We start from the raw sequence: 18,800 nt of genomic DNA, 5'->3' as shown, positions 1-18,800 counted from the left end.
CTCCCTTGATGAGCTTGGAGATTCCTCCACCACTTCGACGACAACGATGAAGGGGACAACGACTTTGGCAACTTGTCCGGCTTGGACCATCACATAGAAGACGAGTTCAAGTAGCAAGAAATGAAGGAAAAAGACGTTGTCGTTTTGAAGGAGCAAAACTTTACCAGTGTAATTGAAAAGAACCAATTCCTTATGGTTGAGTTCTATGCTCCCTGGTGTGGTCACTCTCAAGCTCTGGTGCTGGAGTATGCTGCAGCTGCGACTAATGAACATTGAGTTAATTGACTTAATTGAAAAATTGGATTGGGTTGAAATCATATGTAGAAAATCTTAGGCAATTAATGAGGAAAATCAAAATATGACCATAAATTAGTCTAAATTTCCAGTTTTCATGACATGAAAAAAGATGTAGAGGAATTGGCGTTTAAGATCGGAAGACAATGACTTAGTGGGAAAGGATTAGAAAATAAGGGAAGAGAAAGAGACTGCTTGTTCAAACCAGTAAATGAGAGGGAATTCCACAAATTAATAAGTACTCCTCACAATACAATGTTAGAAGTTAGAACCAAGATGGTCCAAAAACATTTCATATCATTTGACCTTAAATATTATGAGGCTTCAATATGTATTTCGTCCCTGCAATTGGAGGTCATTTAAAAATTGGTCCATGTAATCATTAATCCTGACAAATTACCCTTGCAAAGTTTAATCATTTAAAAATTGATCCCTCAACCCAGTTAATCGGTGCCACGTCATTGATTAGCTGATGTAACTTGCGAAAAGACCAAAATATCACTGGCTTCATCTTCTCCCTTTTCCCTCTCGTTTCCTTGTCGTCTTCTCCCAACAACACACCTTCTGAATATCCAGAGAAACAAACAACCTTCCAATTCAAAAAAAAAAAGGCTTAATTGCACTTTTGGTCGCTATGTTTCAAGAAGTTGCGATTTTGATCCCCTAACTAATTAAAATACAAAACAGCCCCTATGTATTGCATCTTTGGCAGTTTTGACCCCCTAGACCAATTTTGACTCGGTCAACGCTGACGTGACACTTCAAAGCCGCTTAGAAAAGTGTCATTCTTATAAATGGGAACAATTTTTTTTTTAAAAACATTTTCTTATACTAAGGACTAGAGGGAGTACTTTTATTGAGAGGGACAATAATATATTTGATGTTTGGACCATTTCTCGATTGGTGCGTGTCATCCTTGTGCAGGAGCCATGTTAATCTTCTATGTATTGTTTTAATTTTATCGGATGTCCCTGAAGGGACATATATTTGATGCTTGAAAATAGCAAGTTCCTCATTAAAGGATTCTTCCACATGACTCATTGAATTAGTAGTTAATTTTTCTAAATAAAAAACAACTACGCGTTAACTATAATAATAAATCTTAAAAAAAAGGGCATAATAAAGGAGGCCACATCCGTTGATCACCGTACCATTAAGAAACAAACATGTCATACTGGAATTATTGAACTTGATTTGTCCCTTAGGCTTTAGGCTATGACGTTTTGTTGTTTATGTTTTATCTATAAATGTACACTAGTTTTTTTCTTAATAAGAATTTACTTTTGTTGTTGGAACTATAATTTCATATATAAGGTATTGATTTAGGTTTTCTTCGCTGTCAAATTATTATATTATATATATATTGTGAAAAAAATTACCTAGTTGAAATCTTGTTTGCTTCTATCACTTATTTTATTTCTTTTTCCATTATAGATCCTATATTCATTTGTTAACTATAGCAAAGTACGAGGTACTTCCTGGTCCTGGACCAAGAAAAATGTCGAACTACTGATATTAAGGTTCTAAACTCTATTGTGTTGTTATGCCTGTTGGTGTATATATACGCACACGTTTCATATATAGTGCATATGCTTTGATTCTTTAACAATACTAATAATTAAAACTTTGGAACGGAAAAAAAAAATAATCTTTGTTTGTTTAAAGTAAAATAATAAAGCTTGCTGCTCAATATATAGATAGTTAAGTCAACAAATTTTGAATTTAGTATAAGGGTATCCACAATTTTGTTAATTTCTCTTCTATGTTTGGTATCCCGACGAGGTTGCTGAATTTAGTGTGAGATGTCGTGATTTTACGGAAGCTACAAAGCGTAGCTTTTGTAAAATGTAGTTGGTTTACTATAATTTTAACAATTCCACCGTAATAATATTATCCTCAATATTTTTATTTTGGATTGTTTAACTTAGGACACATGTTATATTAGCATGACCATAATATTTTCCTCGTCTTTATATGTTAGTTAATCATGCTCTATTAGACGGTTATTTAACCTAAAAACTTAGACGACCATAATGATAGTTCATCTTTCGTTGCTTACGAGTTTTAATTTCCTCATGATCTATAAATTCTTAAAATTCTAAAGGTACATAATTCTTTATCTATCATATATGAATATGTTATTTGTATCTGTAGGGACAATTCTTATACAAATATATCTTGTAAGTAGAAATCAGTTGGTAGTTATAGAGACAATAATATATAGGAGTTAAAGTTTAAATCTTAGATTCCCCACTTTTCTATAATAAATGTATGAGATTCAGTTATTAACCTACTTGAACAAAAAATGTGGTATTTGTATATATTATTGTTATTACTTTCTGTATTCAAATCATTCAACAAATTTGCAGGTTCGGTCCAATGTCTTATAAAATGCATAAATTAATAAACAAGTTGTTATTACTTACTGTTTTCAAATCATTCAGCGAATTTGCAGGTTCGGTCCAATGTCTTATAAAATGCATATATTAATAAACAAGTCACTTTAGTCTTACCTTTGATGTGGTTGTTATGATAAAGAGTAATGTCTTGACAAACAAAATAATAATGATATTCAGTAAACAAAGCTTACAACCATGTTCCCTCAAAAAAAAAAAAAAAAAAAAAAAAAAACTTACAACCATGCAACTCAACATTCCAATAACTTAAAAGGTCCGTTGACCTTCAATTTCAATGGAAATATAGCCACAAAAACTAGTATTCACATTCACATTATGGCTTTGACCTTTATAGTTAGAGGTATTCTGCTGACCCTTGAAAGAGGGGAAATAATGCTTGATCTCTATACTGGTTTTTTTTTTAACGTAATCTCTATATATGTATTTTTTTTTTTAATCCTCCGATTCTGAGAGAAAGAGGACCTTAATAATTCGAAGTTCGACCATAAAATAAATGAAATATGAATAATAATTGTTTTATTTAAAAATCGAACTCGAGTTCAACTTCATTTATACTCCATTAAAAAGAAACTTAAAATGTCCTTTTAATATTGGGAGGCGAATTATATCATTGAACACCACTGGTAAGGTCAAATTATGTTTTTGATCTTTTAAGTTTCATTTTATCACGTTAAGTATTTTTTCGTTCTATTTTTATCCCTTATATTTCATTTTAAGTTTTTTACATTTTAATAAGGTCTTTTAAGTTACAGTCTCCTAAATTGTAAGCATTAAACATTTTAGTCCCTTAAATTAGAAACATTAGATACGTTGGTCATCTCTCGTGTTAACATTTCTAACTTAAGAGATCAAAGTATCTAAAATTAATAATGTAAGCGATCAAAATATCTAAAACTTATAACTTAAAGAGACCAAAATGGAAAGAAAAATAGGTGAATCTTTATCCATTAGGTTATTTGATAAAAAATAATTTTTCGATCATATTAGTTTTTTCATTACAATTTCAAAACTAAAGTGACCCATAAAAAATGAGTATCATGATAACACTTCAACTCCAAAGGTATTTTAGAAATATCAAACCATATTTTCGAACTCCTACGGTATTTTGAGCACTAAAATAAAATCAAATAGTACTAAAAAATGACAGGTACATGTGCCTAATTTAGGTGTCAACAACTTCGGCTATTAGCCTTGTTAAATTTCCATGTCTTGTTTGTATCCAAATTGTATCCACGACATTAATTCAATTTAATTCTAGTTGTCCACCTTCATGCATGTCACAGCTTGCTATACAGGATAAGAAGACTGCTTAATACGTTGAGATTAACTAAAATTTAATATACATTTTTCCATTCTTTTGACTTTATATTAAATTATATAATATACTATTCTTTTTTATCAATAGGATGAGGAAGGGTATATGAAGCTACTTGTCATTTAGTCAAAAAAAATAAAAATGAAGCTAGTTGTCTTTGACTTGTATAAATTAAATTCTAAACTTTATAAAAAAAAAAAAAAAAGTTTAATTGTTTTGTTGATTTCTAAATTATTTGAAAATTTCTAAATATGTTCCTTAATTTTAAAAAACTTTGTAACTGAATCATTGAGTTTGTCAAAAATATTTAATTTGATTATTTTGAACTTATTTTTTTACTAGAGTCCCTGATATTTTGAATAATTTATAATGAGGTCCATCTTAAACAATTAAATGATTTTTATTAGGTCCGTGAAGGGTTCCTAAATTTACGAACCTAATTGTAAACTATTTAAAGTTCAAGGACCTAATTACAAATCATTAACAAATTCAGAAATCGAGTTATAACTTTTGTTTAGTTGAGGAATCTATTTAAAATTACATTCGGATAGACCTATACATTTATTGAACCAAAAATCCCTCAAAAAAAAAAATTATTGAACCAAAATTAATTATGGTCCAATGACTTTTCAAATTCCAACATGCAATGGATAATATTATAAGCAAACATTAGAATTCTAACATGCAATATATATATATACGATCATTAACTTACTTGAACAACAAGCTCATTCTGCTCTTTGTATAGTTTTTATGTTCTATCATTGTTAGAACAATTTGTAGAAAAAGAAAGGGAAGATGCAGACCACTGAGGAGCAGAAGACTCAACAGAAGGAACCTGTTGTTGGCTCAAGGTATTCAGCTAATACAATTCAGCAAGTAGTTGGGAGTCCATGGAGTACTGGACTATTTGACTGTCATGAGAACCAAACAAATGGTAATTTCATTGAACTAGTTTATTTATCTGTTTCAACCTTTGTTAAAAATTGTAAACAAAAAACTTGATGAAATTTGGCAAATATCTAATCCTGTTGAAGTTCTTAAGTAATTCTTGAGCACATGAACTGTCACAGATATATGTAGCACCGACACTTGAAAGTGTATCCGAATCCGACACATGTCATGTCATCTGTGTCTGACACCAACACGACATCAACATGTATAAATACATTCAATTATTTCATATATACCTTTTTTTTTTTTTTTTTTTTATTGTTTGCAGCTATTATGACAGCATTTTTGCCTTGTGTAACATTTGGACAGATAGCAGAAGTATTGGATGGTGGAGAACTTAGTGAGTACCTCTAACCCCCAACTCACCATGTATTTGATTAAATAAAATGAAAATGCTCTAATTAATTGTTAATTGTAATAATGTAAGGTTGTCATCTGGGAAGTTTCATTTACTTGCTAATGATGCCTGCTTTGTGCACTCAATGGATTATGGGGTCAAAGTACAGAACAAAGCTAAGGAAGAAGTATGATTTGGTGGAAGCTCCACATACTGATGTGATTTCTCACATCTTTTGTCCTTGTTGTTCCCTATGTCAAGAGTTCAGAGAACTCAAAATTAGAGGACTTGACCCTGCTCTTGGTAATTAATTCACCTCATTCTTTTATATTTTATTTACCCTTTTCAGTTTTTTTACATTTTCTTCTTATAAATAAAGATGTTCATTTATAAAGTGACTGTAAATTGACAACTATAACAAAAAATGTGAGTGCAGGGTGGAATGGAATTCTTGCACTACAGCATTCAAAACATCAAAGTGATCCAACATTGAACAATCCTCCTTCAACTCAATTCATGTCTAAGTGATCACAGCTATTTCATCAGTTCTTTCAAAATAAGTTGAAAATTCTATTTCTTTTGATTGGTTTTTGTGTTTGTGTTTGATGCTTGTAACTGAATTATAAGAAAATAATGCTATAAGTTGGCAATTTCACAGTTTTCTGTCTCAAATATATAACGTATAATAAGTAGAGACTAGTAACTTAAATTGCAAGATGCAACCATGGTGCTCAAATATATTTTATTCATGGATGGAACTGTTACACCTTGAATGGCAGAACCAAAAAAAGTAAAAAAAAGAAATACCAAGTACTAACCAAATTGAGTTCTTCTCTAATTTTGGTAGCAAACAGTTTTAGATTTAATTAATTACATTGTGACCAGACCAGACCAGACCAGCATGACATGACTATTATTAAGTTAACAATTTGTTGTGGATTGGATTCTGCACCTAAGAGGCCTCTTTTTCATGATGAACGCGACTCGCTCGTATAGTTAACCGTTCCTCCTTCTCTGATGTAGCTTCAACATCACTTGGTCCATAAGTCCAACTACAAATCAAATAGTACATTATATTAAGAATACTCATTATCGTAAGAAGCCAATAATACTTATCATAACGACCCTTGTTAACATTATCCGAGACCCAACTCTCTTTTCCCCCTCTTGAAGTAATGTCATCAACAATGCTGACTATAAGAGAAGCAAGTAGGTTTCCAAAAGCAGATCCTAAGGTGAACAGCGACGCCGCAATGCTTGACATGCTGCTTGGAAACTGAGAGTAATAGAATTCTGATTGTCCTATTGCATTAAATGCTTCTGACATTCCACAGAGGATATTATGTGGAATAAGCCACATTGCAGACATGTTTAAAACTGCTTTTGGATTATCAATATATCCTTCTTGAATTGCTTTTTTTCTCCTTATAGTTTCCACAATTGCTGAAACTACCAAGTCTAGAATGGAGAAAAAAATTCCAATTCCTATTCTTTTTTTGGCACTGATAGTAACTTGTTTTCCTCTTATCTTTGACGCGAGAGGAAGGAAGATACGGTCGTAAACGCCTGCAGTTATGAACACTGCCAACATTATGAAGACACCGAACGATCCTGCTGGAATTTCAAAGTTTGAAGTGATGTGTCTGTCCATGGTTTGGGCTTGTAGCAAATGATATGAGGACTGGCTACTGCTAACTGACACCATGATACTTGAAGACCAAATGGGAATGATTTTGATGATGGCTTTTAGCTCTTCAACTTGATCTATTGTACATAGATTCCATCTCTTTGAGGCTGATCCATCAGAGGCTATATCTTTTTCTTTGTCTTTGATGATGCAGGCTTTATTCAGAAACCTAAAACTCAAAAGTATCACCTCAAGTTAATTATTATTGTTTCTATCATACTTAATTGAGATCGAGTGAATCGCCAAAATCGTCTGAAATTGCAGAGCATGTCAACCAAGTGTCAACATAGTCCATGAAATTATTGATACTCCTAAACAGTTGTCCGTGAAATTAAAAATCTTGAATCACATTAGCTCTATGAATCGGTCAAATTAGTCCTTAAAATTATCCGACAAGACTAATGTGATAGAGTATTTTCAATTTCAGGAATCATTTGGATGCCTGCAATTTTAGGGACTAAATTGGCGATTCAGTCGATTTAGACAATCATATTAGGTGAAAAAAATATTGCATTCAAGTTCAACCTTAATCTATCAGTCGGAGCAACAAGGGTTGAGTCGTTGTTTTGGTGATACATTCCAACTGAATCCTTAGGTGGAAGTGAGAGATTTCTGTTCTTATAGGAAACAACTATTACTTGAGCAAAGCCACTAAGCATGCTGCTATGTGGTTTGTTCTTGACATAACGCGACGAAACAAGGAAGAACAACAAAGTTGACAAGAACATAACGGCAGCTGGAACACCAAAACCTAGTTTCCAACCAAGATGATCTTGGATATAGATTATCGCTGTCATGGAAAAAACTACAGCAATAGCTTGAGAAGCTATGTACCAACTTATGAAGCTTTCCAACACCCTTTGATTCTTAGGATCAGTTTTTTTGCTGAGTTGATCGGCACCAAATGATAAGGAACATGAAATTCCACCTCCTCCAATGGATATGAGAGCAAAACAAGAGAATATTATAGCTATTTGAGACGAAGTTGCAGATTGGCAGTTTTCTGTTGAGTGATGATTGCAAGAGGGTGGCCTTGCCTGTGGAATCATGGCTGTTAACCACATCACTGCCATTCCCTGTAGCAAAAATTTATCTCATTTTTGACGCGTATTCTTATTTATCAAATCGAGATTCAAATCATGAATGCAAAGACTTATTTTTTGAATTGTGAATCGAATCGTATTATAGATCATAGGATGGATGATTAATTAAAAATTTACATTTTAAATCACAATGACAAAGTAAAAGTAACTAGCTAGGCAAAGTTGCACAATTCATATGAACACTATAGCAAATAAATTGCTTCCAAGGTCGTTGATCAAGCTCTTAGCATAAAATCAAGTTTAATCCTTTATTTATTTATTTATTTTTGGTACATAATAAGTTTAATCCTATAAAGTGTTTTATATAAAACATTATTTTTCGAATTAATTATCTTAAGCAAACGTATTCTATATCTTACCTTACAAAAACACTTGAGAATATTCTTGAGATCAACTTGAAAGTGATCATTACATTTTTTTGTTTTTGTTTGAGGGGACCATTACATAGATTTTATCAAATGTAATTTTCCAAATTTTATATGTTTTGGAAGTATTCCAACATATTATTATACACATCACTCTCGAGTGTGCTAGTTTTCAATACAAAATAATAGCAAGTGGAGTACTTTCTTTAAAAAAAAAAGTGGAGTAAAAAATATTAATCAATATATTTGAGAGAAAAATCTAAGTTCCACGTAAAAAAATATAGGTAAGATAGGTCTCTTGATAAAAATTTATAATAAGTGACACGTTTCGCTTTATAAATTGATTGAAGATGTATTAAAAAATAGAGGTAAATAAGTATCTTGATAAGGACGAGTTAGACCAAATGTAAAAATCTAAGACAATATAAGATTTTGTTCACATTTAAATAAATAGGAACTCATCAAAATAAATAAATAAAGAGAAAGGATGGTACCAGAAAACTGAGAATTGAACCTAAACCAATAGCAAGAAAGCGACCCATATAAGAATCAGCCACAAAAGCAGCCACAGAAGGACTGAAATTAGTAGCTGCTAACCATAAGAACATAATTTTTGTTGCTTTCACTACTCTTATCCTGTAATCTTCAGTCAAATACAATATCATGTTTGGTATAAGCCCAACACTAGCCAGCTTAGCTAATGCCTCATTTGCTGCAATAATAATAATCATTCATTTAAACACCATAATATAAAAAGCTAGTTTCTTTCACGAAATTGTGTACTTCGTACATATATATAATATGATCGTTAATTATGAAAATTGTGTACCTATGATGAAAGGCATGGTAATGAAGCCACCCTTGCGTCTTTTTTTGTCGTCATGAATGAGTTCATCATGAACTGGATCTGCTCCTTCCAATAACTCCTTCTCCATGCTTTGGTCTCAGCTTAATTAATTAGTAGAAAGAAAACCTATATGGAGAAGGATTTAAATATCAGAGAAAGAAGTAGTCAAGTGAAGTTCAAAATTTTCATGCACGTGTCAACCGTACTAATCTTCTGGAGAGAGACTTTATTATACTTAGTACTGCAAGATTGTCTGAATATATTGGAACATCATTGGACTATGTCGAATTAATTATTTCTAAAAGAGGAATCACAAAGATTTGAATTAGTTAAAATATATGAGAAAGTACACACTATCTTGAATGATGTGATATGCTTTGTTCAATTGCAATTTGGCATGAGTGTTGTACGAATTAAGCAATTTCACCCAATAGTTGGGATGGAACTATGATTCATCAACATTATTTTACTAGTGATTGAAAAAAGTATATCCAAATATGTACTATGAAAAAGATGAATCATGTGCGGTGGCGGCGGTCCTTAACATGTTTAGGGTGTGCTAATCACGGATCCGGAAGGGAACGTTAGAGTGACTTTCATTCATTTTGCAGTGTTATAAATCAAATCATTTAAGCTTTGGGGTTTTATCATGCTATCACGTGGATTCATGATTTACAACTAGCAAATATGAACTTCGAGTTGGATTCGAAGTGAGTTGCTAATTACTTTAAGGGAGATAGTGCTGATATCATCAAGTTTGGAGCCCATTATGACCAATATCATTTAGTTTTGTAATTTGCATCTAACAAATTCTCATGTCGAATTTATTAGGAGGTAAATAAACGAGGTTGTCGATCCGTTAGCAAGGGTAACCACATCCTTATCTATTTTCTCCAATATCTTTAGTGTTGTACTATCATGTATTACCAAATTGATTGCTAATGAAATATTATAACCATATTTCTCTCAAAAAAAATACCCTGCCATGTGGTCATTTTTCAACAAATAAAATTAAACAGAAAAAGGGACGCAACACACATGCACAACCTGGAAATTTTAAATCATCGCCGCCTTAATACCTTCGGTCGACTTGTCTCCGTCAATTTGAAGACATATACTCTCCAGTCACTATTATAAAAAAATAAATTATATTTTAGATTCATTCATTAAATGATGTATGTGGTATATGATAATGACCATATTCATCATTAATTGAATGAATCTAAAATGTATATTTTTGCTTATAATAATAATGATCGGATGATATATATATTGTTAATTGAAGTAATTCCAAACTATAGGAACATTTCATCTTCCTTTTTAATCAACAAAGCCTGTCTTCAAGATTTCGTCAGAATTGAACGACTTGCTAGTCAGATGGAAGTGCTTACAAAAAGTCACCATAACCTTTTCTATTTTTTGTGGAAACCAGATGAATCTTGTTCAAAATTGCGGAATGATACACAAATAGTTCTTTACGTAAGAACTACACTCATGTTAAACAGATATTTAATTTTCATTATTTTTACATGTCGTCTGATATAATTTTATGATATAAATTTTTATAGGCATAATATAAGCATCATGATTACGTTTTTAAAAAAAATAATATTATGATATCAAATAGTATACCATTACATTGGTTTGAGTGAATTATACGCACATCGTTTTAGGAAACTTTGAGTTAAATCTTTATAGCTAAAAGACCTAGTTGAGAGGTCCTCGTGAGCTTGACTTAATTAATTGATAAGGACAGTGCATAATATATATAAAGTTGAGGTTTAAATTCCGGTCACCACAAAGAAAGACCTAGTTCAGAAGAGAGACTAGAGTCATCGTCGAATTTAGTGGATACTATATATATACTTAACAAATGATTAAAAAAATAGTTTGTTTTAAATTTGAGATTCAAAATCACACCAATAAATTTAGATGTATGAAACAAGTATCAATGACAACTGATAATCAAAATCATCGTAATCACCAATAAAAGGTCTACATTTAACCTAGCAATCACGTGTAAGTAAAATCGCAATCAAACCAAAGAACAACTAGATAAAGAGAGTAGAGAATAGAGAACATCACACCAAGGATTTGTTAACACGGTTAGGAACAACATCTGGAGGAGAGAGATCTCTTCATTTCATTATTAAAGTTTTCTTTGCAAACAGATACAAAAAAATTACAAGCAATTAGTTTCAACAATCTCTCCAAGAGTAATCATAATTTCTACCATTTTATCGAATCTCTTCATTTGGTCAAGAGACTCAAAGATTTCACTATCCAATGTTTTTCGATTGTCTTCCAACTCTAGAATTTAACCCCAAAAGAAACCAACCTTTAGACTTTGATTTCCTACGGATATTCTATTTTGGTTTCCCAAGATTCACCCAAATTGCTCACAAAAACTTTCCTCTCTTATGTTTACGAACCTTTTCTAAAAGACGTCAACCCTTTTCTAAGAGCCTCCTTTTTGATTCTCCAAACTTCACATCTTGACTCTTGGAATCTTACTCAACGACACTCAATTTTTAGTCTCAATGTGACATTAAATGAGTCTATATCTTTTTTATTCATCCCAAATTATACTAATGAAGAGAATAAATGGAGATGGATTGGAAAAGATCCGGTAACAACATGTCTTAGGTATTGGCCTTAGAAAAGGTAATAACAAATTAAATGATTAGGTGTGTTGATTTTAATGGTAAAATTAATATCATTTACTAAAAACCTTATTAATTGTAGTTACTAGAGTAGTTAAGTAGGTGAAATTCAATAAATAAAAGTATATTAGTTCCCTAAACAAAATAAGTAAAAGTATATTAGTGGAAAGTATTGGCCTTAGAAAAGGTAACAAATTAAATGATTAGGTGTGTTGATTTTAATGGTAAAATTAATATCATTTACTAAATTTTTTTATTAATTGTATTTACTAGAGTAGTTAAGTCGGTGAAATTCAATAAATAAAAATATATTAATTCCCTAAAAAAAATAAGTAAAAGTATATTAGTGAAAAAACATAATAAATGTTTCATTATATGCTAAAGTGATAGTAGTAATTATTTTGAGACAAAAAGATGTTAAGTGACAATTAAAATATGAGAGGAATGAGTATACTCTTTTAGTTAATAAATAATAACATGTTGGTAAAAATAAACATTAATAAATAACACATCAATTATAACCTGTCAATGGTGATAATGTTAATATTTTATGTAATTTTTATTCTCTCCATCCCACAATAGCTTTTTTTTTATATATGTCTTTTATAAACCAATGAGGTATTGATTTTGTTTTACCTATTATACTCACACTATTTCTGTCTTTCTTTGTCCAATTATTGTAATTTATTTTCTCATACTGTTAACAAAGGTTAAATTAAAAAATATTTGTATCTAGTCTTGAGTTCAGTGTGCTAATGTTAGTCAATGGTCATTCGGTTGAACTGGCTTTTTCACTAAATTCAATGTAGACAATTTAGCACTAAATCATTTGTTTTATAAAATTTATTATGATTTATAAATAAGTATACACCTAAGTACTGCATCTAAGTAATTTGAAGTATGCTTAATGCATTTAGTTACATATTTTATAGAACGGTACAAACTTTCAATGTCATAAAAAGAATCTATACCAAACCATTGCCATTTAGGAACGAAGAGTATATACAATAAAATTCCTTGCATTTTACATTTTGGGATTTTAACTGTTTTTTTAGGACTCTTTGAAAAAACAGGTTTAACAGGATAGAAGATGACAAGCCTACTTTAGTGTCTTGTTTGGACAAGTTGGTCAACAACATATAAATACGATTTCATCTTTTTATTGTTTTTTCTCTCTTCAAGTCAAATCAATAGTTAGAATTGTAAATGATGCATTTTCATTCGATTGTCAAATAAGTTGGCAAGTTTTGGTTGTTTAAATAATATTTCTCTATCAAAAAGGGTATACATAAGCAAATTTTAAATATATATTGCCTACCCATATCTGTGACTAATACTTATCAAAACAAACAGGATAAAGGAATATATGACTATCCAATTTGAGTGTGAATCATGATCATTTCCTATTCAGGACTTTTGCTCTATAATCTAACAAGCTGACTAGAGTTCAACATATATACTAACCATACATTTTTGCCACTTCAACATCTCTATCTGAATTAACCTCATTAATCCTTGGTTAACTCTTCCTCCTTTGATCCATTTTCTTCACTAATCTTGAATACTTTCTCAGCCTGACCACCATTCTTGATTTCTGTTAACTCTTTCCCATTTGAACTAGTTTCATCAAATAGTGGATTCACCTTCTTGAATTCAGTTGAATCTTTCTCCTTGGAATCATTTTCGTCGCTCACCTTAGATACTTGATCAACTGTAGGTCCATAAGCCCAACTGCAAACTAAAAAATACAGCAAATTAAGAGCACTAACTCCAGCTATAACCATATAGTACTTGTCGTAACGACCCTTGTTAATATTATCAGAAATCCACCCTTCTTTTCCTCCTCTCGAAGTAACGTTTTCTATAGTGTTGAATACAAAAGAAGATACCAAGTTTCCTGCAGCCATTCCCAATCCACAAAGGGAAGCAGAAATACTAGACATAGTCCTCGGAAACTCTTTGTAATAGAATTCATTTTGGCCAATAGCATTGAATGCTTCGCTTATACCACCCAAACAAAGTTGAGGTGCAAGCCACAATGCAGACATTTTCAACACGCCATGAGTATCATTCAAAAATCCTGCCTGAATTGCTTTTTTTCTCCTTATACTCTCAAAAGCAGCTGCAGTTACCAAGTGGAGAAAATTTAAAAACAACCCAATTCCCATTCTTATCTTTGGACTGATCCTAACTGGTTTCCCTCTTAGCTTTGATGCTAGAGGAATAAGAACACGGTCGTAGAGTACTATCCATATAAATATTGAACCTACCATGATAACACTAAAAGATCCTGCTGGTACTTCAAAGTTTGAGGTGATATGTCTGTCTAAGGATTTAGCTTGCAGCAATCCAAATGATCCACCAATGTTAAGAGACATCATGATCCCTGTAGACCATAATGGAATAACTCTAACAAGGGCTTTTAGTTCTTCTACTTGATCTACTGTGCAGAGTCTCCAAGGATTTATTGCTGAACCATCTGAGGCTATATCTTTTTCATGATCCTTAATAACACAAGCTTTGTTCAGAAACCTGAAAATGAAAAGAATAAGCTGATGAAATCAAATGTTTAATCTAAGAAATGATTTTCATACAACCAAATTTAGACTGCTTTCTTAACAGCTTTGTATATGTTTAATGCGGTTCAAATTATTCGTCAATTACGCTCGGTAGATGGTTAATGGATATACCAAGTTTGGAACTCATTAACCACCAATAACATCATTAACCACAAATTTGGACGTATCAGGTCTTAAAGTACATGTTAACTTGAACCTCTAAAAACTGTGGTAAATCATGCCCAAATTTGTGATTAATGAAGTTACTTTAATGGTTAATGAGTATCGACATCATCTACTCAATGTAATTATCCACCTATTAGAACTGTGATAACCACTTAGATTATTGTCGCAAAAATTGTCAAAGTGTATTTGTTCAAATAACAAAACTGATTTAATCCACATATACAGAATATACAAAAGCTAAAAGGATGGTAATTTAATTCTATATACCTTAGTTTATCAGTTGGAATAACAAGATCAAGATCTGAGTCCTTTTTGTGATGGTAAAATTGAGGTGAGTTCTTAGGTGGTAATTGAAGTTTTCTGTTCTTATAAGCAGCAGTAGTGACTTGTGCAAAACCAGTAATCAAGCTGGTTCTTTTTGTGATCTTGACATAAAGAGGAGAAGCAAGAAAGAAACAGATAGTAGATAAAAGCATGAGTGCTGCTGGAACACCAAAACCAATTTTCCAACCAAGATGCTCTTGGATATATACAATTACAGTGAGAGCTAGTATGATAGAAATAGTTGTGAAAGCATAATACCAACTGAAGAATATTTCCAAAACCCTATGATTATTGGGATTATCTTTTCTATTCACTTGGTCTGCACCAAATGCTATGGAACATGAAAGACCACCATTTCCTATTGACATGAGACCAAAGGCGGAGAGTAACATTGCCATTTGACCTGTTGTTGCTGATTTACAGCCTTTTGTTGGATTGTTGCACGGAGGCGGCCGTGCCGCTGGGATCATGGCTGTTAACCACAACATTCCCATTCCCTATTACAAAAAGAAAAAAGAAACATTGTTACCAACTTTTTTCATTACAGCACTAATTTTGGCTCAGAATATTGATTGAAATTGAATATGCCTACCAAATTTTTTGGAACTTTTCCCTTTTTATGATTCTACCTTTTTCATACAAGGGAATCTATCACTATATCAACATCTTAGTTTTGAATCATAATAAGGAATCAGATGAGACTTGAGCAGAATCTCATACTTTATCAGATAAACTTTTCCATTGTATTGCAGTTAATGATATCAAAAACTCAATAAAGAGAGGCATTTTTGCACACTTTTCTCATTACAGAACTAATTTCAGAATATTAATTGAATATACCTACCAAGATTTGATGGAATTTTATCCCTTTTTGTAATTCTTTCTTTTTCATACAAGGGAATATATTAATATCACCATCTCAACATCCAATTTTCAATCATGAAAAAAAAAAAAAAAAAGGAATACTATTAGACTTTTAACAGAATCTCATACATACATACATTAATAATTATCAACTTTTCTATTGTATTGTTGTAATCATATCAGAAACAAAATTATCAACTTTTCCTTCTCTTTTAGAAAATCTCAACCTCACCCACCTAAAAAAACAAATTACTCAAAAAGCTTCAATCTATCATTGTTGAACAAAAGTACCAAGGAAACAATTGAACTGAATTCATATGCATATTCATTAAAGTCAAAAGATAAGAAAAACACAATGGAGTAAGAAAGAATACAAAGTAGAGGAAAAATGAATATCTATACATACCAGGAAGCTGACAAATGAACCTAATCCAACACCGAGGAACCGACCGAGATAAGAATCTGCAATAAAAGCACCAACCACAGGTGTGAAATTGCTAGCTGCAGAGGATAAGAGAAGAATCTGAGTAGCTTTGGCAAGATGAAGCCTGTAACTTCCCATGAAATACAATATCATATTGGGCAATAGTCCCAAACTTGCCATCCTTGCAAGTGCCTCATTAGCTGCAACAATAAAACCATATATTATACAACAAAATTCAATCCAAATATTCTCTTTAATGTGAATGACCAAGTATAAGTATAACTAGTAAAGATCTTGTTCAAGATTACACTAGTAACACCTAAGTCATCGTCCATCTCTGCTGAATCAGAGAGATCGACGATGACTCCATAGTTTAATAGAGTGATATGTACTAGATATATAGATAAACGGATAGATAGATAACAGACCAATGATGAAAGGCATGGTGATAAGACCACCCTTGCGTCTTTGAGGTTGTTGAGAAACCATTTCATCATCGTCAACAGAACAAAGTTGAAGTTCCTTGTCCATGTTTTTTTATTGTAATGTCACTACCAAACCAAGATATTCCTTCCTATCGTATATATGTAAAAGGAAGATGGAAAGACAAGAAGAGTGAAGTGTTTATTTAAAGTAGCAATGTCCATGCAAATAATTGGATTTTGATTGAAGTTTGGTGTGAAAAGATGTCGATGCTTGCGAATTGCAAACGTTTTTGCGTGTTCATGTGGTGTGAATGCATTTGCTAAAAATGCATATCTGTAATGCACTGTCCCTCTGTGTGTCCTATTATCATCAAAAAGGTTCTTTATTAATAAAATTTGTATACAAGTTACAAACTCATTAAAAGACCACACAATATTATTCAATCATTGTACTAAAATATCTTGACCCCACTCACATGTTCACATGATGCATGTAGGTGTATACTTTGACTTATTTAGTAACCATAGTCTTTGCAAGTGGAAATAGGTTATACACGGTAAACAAAGAGCGGTGATATTTGAACAACCATTTTAGACAACTTTTGGTACAACTTCTTTTTTCTCACTTTTCATTGGTCAAAAACAATGGAGAGAGAAAAAGGAAGAGAGAGAATAAAAACATAATGTGAGTATGAGAGAGAAAGTTGTCATAAAGTAGATGTACAAATATCATTTCTCGTAAACAAATAACAGTCGTATGTATTTATGATTTTATAAGTAGTTATGATTAGAGTTAAAAAGTTTTAATTGATCATAGTCACATAATTCTCTTAATAATGTTGCGAATCTCAAATTGTTACTTGCGTACCAGTTTGTGGTACTTTCGCGAAATGATTCATACAAAGTCTCTTGTAATTCATGAAAACTGACAAACCGAGACAAACGGTAAAGATCAAAGAAAGATGAAGAATAGGTTTAGTAGGAAATAAAAGAGAAAGAAAAACCTCTGTTGTAGCAAATAATTTTTGCGGGAAAACCTATTTAAAGTTTGGAGAAAGAGAACGTCTCTTGCAAAATAACACCGTAAAAAAGAAAAAAGTGAATATAAAAAAAATACTTCGGAAAGTGGACACTAGTTTGATGTGGCTACTATAATTTTTTTTACTTTTTTTCAATATTTTTTTTGAACAAACAAAAATGAAACTTATATATTAACAAACCAAGAACTCTCCCTAGTACAAGGTGTCCAACAAAAATTAGGCAAGATCCAAACAATCCAAGGGCCTTGACCACCACAAATCAGAACCAAAAACAAAAACGACATTACTAGCTTTTAGCCAACACAAAGAGTGTCGCTTCACTTTATCCAACAACTAATCAATGGAACTACCTATATTATTAAACAACCTTTGATTACAGTCATTCCAAATGATCCACGCACAAAGCAACCAAACAAGCTGCATAAGAGAGCGCCGAGCTCGCACCCCACCTGCTGAATGAGTAAACTGAAGGAAGTGCTCTGAAACAATAATGGGATCTGGACCTGAGATACCAAGTCAAGACTGAACCCGAGACCACAACGTGCCATAATAATCACAAGAAATGAATAAATGCTGAGAAGACTCTAAAGCGTCGCACCCTAACAAACAACCAGCAGCGGTGTCAAAGGATACCACGATGCACCAGATTTTGCCTTAAAGGCAAACGATTCTTCATCAACCTCCAAGCAAAAATTGAGACCTTAAGCGGAACATGATTGTGCCAAACCAAAGCACCAACACCTTCCACCTGATGGCTATCCTGAGAAGTCAACAACTGATAGGCACTCCTGACTGTATAACCTGCAGAATGATCTAGCGCCCATCTCCATGTATCTTTCACATTAAACTGCAAAGAAACATTACTGATAGAATTTTAGCAAGTGTACTAAAAATATATCGAAGTAATAAAATAAGTTCGTATCCACGAGGACTGTGTTAATCTCAATTTAGCAATAAAGTAAATATTTAGGATGTATAAATTATTTTGTTTAGATTT

The 18,800-nt window shown here is 32.0% G+C and overlaps 3 protein-coding genes and 1 non-coding gene across 4 annotated transcripts; 1 reads left to right on the top strand and 3 right to left on the bottom strand.

Annotated features, from left to right (window-relative positions):
- Nucleotides 1-1,172: 1,172 nt before the first annotated feature.
- On the bottom strand, nt 1,173-1,275 carry LOC11423287 (U6 spliceosomal RNA). Its single transcript, XR_003009695.1, has one exon. It is a non-coding gene; the product is annotated as a U6 spliceosomal RNA (small nuclear RNA).
- A 3,444-nt stretch (nt 1,276-4,719) lies between these two features.
- Nucleotides 4,720-5,974, top strand: LOC11431445 (protein PLANT CADMIUM RESISTANCE 8). Its single transcript, XM_003597682.4, has 4 exons — nt 4,720-4,963; nt 5,249-5,320; nt 5,408-5,620; nt 5,754-5,974. Exons 1-4 carry the CDS (start codon nt 4,825-4,827, stop codon nt 5,843-5,845), a joined length of 516 nt encoding a protein of 171 aa, XP_003597730.1. The 5' UTR covers nt 4,720-4,824; the 3' UTR covers nt 5,846-5,974.
- A 97-nt stretch (nt 5,975-6,071) lies between these two features.
- LOC11442003 (protein NRT1/ PTR FAMILY 1.2) lies at nt 6,072-9,514 on the bottom strand. Its single transcript, XM_003597681.3, has 4 exons — nt 9,302-9,514; nt 8,967-9,184; nt 7,530-8,080; nt 6,072-7,173 (listed from the first exon to the last, which is right to left on the bottom strand). Exons 1-4 carry the CDS (start codon nt 9,405-9,407, stop codon nt 6,270-6,272), a joined length of 1,779 nt encoding a protein of 592 aa, XP_003597729.1. The 5' UTR covers nt 9,408-9,514; the 3' UTR covers nt 6,072-6,269.
- Nucleotides 9,515-13,202: 3,688 nt separating this feature from the next.
- Nucleotides 13,203-17,128, bottom strand: LOC11442002 (protein NRT1/ PTR FAMILY 1.2). Its single transcript, XM_003597680.4, has 4 exons — nt 16,767-17,128; nt 16,321-16,538; nt 14,994-15,547; nt 13,203-14,514 (listed from the first exon to the last, which is right to left on the bottom strand). The coding sequence occupies exons 1-4, from the start codon at nt 16,867-16,869 to the stop codon at nt 13,491-13,493; spliced, it is 1,899 nt and encodes a 632-aa protein (XP_003597728.1). The 5' UTR covers nt 16,870-17,128; the 3' UTR covers nt 13,203-13,490.
- Between the last annotated feature and the right edge of the window lie 1,672 nt (nt 17,129-18,800).

The sequence above is a fragment of the Medicago truncatula genome, chromosome 2, assembly GCF_003473485.1.
Source record: "Medicago truncatula cultivar Jemalong A17 chromosome 2, MtrunA17r5.0-ANR, whole genome shotgun sequence".
NCBI classification, from domain to species: Eukaryota; Viridiplantae; Streptophyta; class Magnoliopsida; order Fabales; family Fabaceae; genus Medicago; species Medicago truncatula.
Note: the sequence above shows the minus strand (reverse complement) of the source record. Positions and strands in the feature narration are given on the sequence as shown.

Coding starts and splice junctions, on each gene's coding strand:
- LOC11431445 (XM_003597682.4), top strand. CDS start 4,825: ATGCAGACCACTGAGGAGCAGAAGACTCAACAGAAGGAACCTGTTGTT. Junction 4,964..5,248: donor TCATGAGAACCAAACAAATG/GTAATTTCATTG, acceptor TATTGTTTGCAG/CTATTATGACAGCATTTTTG. Junction 5,321..5,407: donor ATTGGATGGTGGAGAACTTA/GTGAGTACCTCT, acceptor TAATAATGTAAG/GTTGTCATCTGGGAAGTTTC.
- LOC11442003 (XM_003597681.3), bottom strand. CDS start 9,407: ATGGAGAAGGAGTTATTGGAAGGAGCAGATCCAGTTCATGATGAACTC. Junction 9,185..9,301: donor TACCATGCCTTTCATCATAG/GTACACAATTTT, acceptor TTATTATTGCAG/CAAATGAGGCATTAGCTAAG. Junction 7,174..7,529: donor GCTCCGACTGATAGATTAAG/GTTGAACTTGAA, acceptor TTTGAGTTTTAG/GTTTCTGAATAAAGCCTGCA.
- LOC11442002 (XM_003597680.4), bottom strand. CDS start 16,869: ATGGACAAGGAACTTCAACTTTGTTCTGTTGACGATGATGAAATGGTT. Junction 15,548..16,320: donor GTTCATTTGTCAGCTTCCTG/GTATGTATAGAT, acceptor TTTTTGTAATAG/GGAATGGGAATGTTGTGGTT. Junction 14,515..14,993: donor ATTCCAACTGATAAACTAAG/GTATATAGAATT, acceptor TTTCATTTTCAG/GTTTCTGAACAAAGCTTGTG.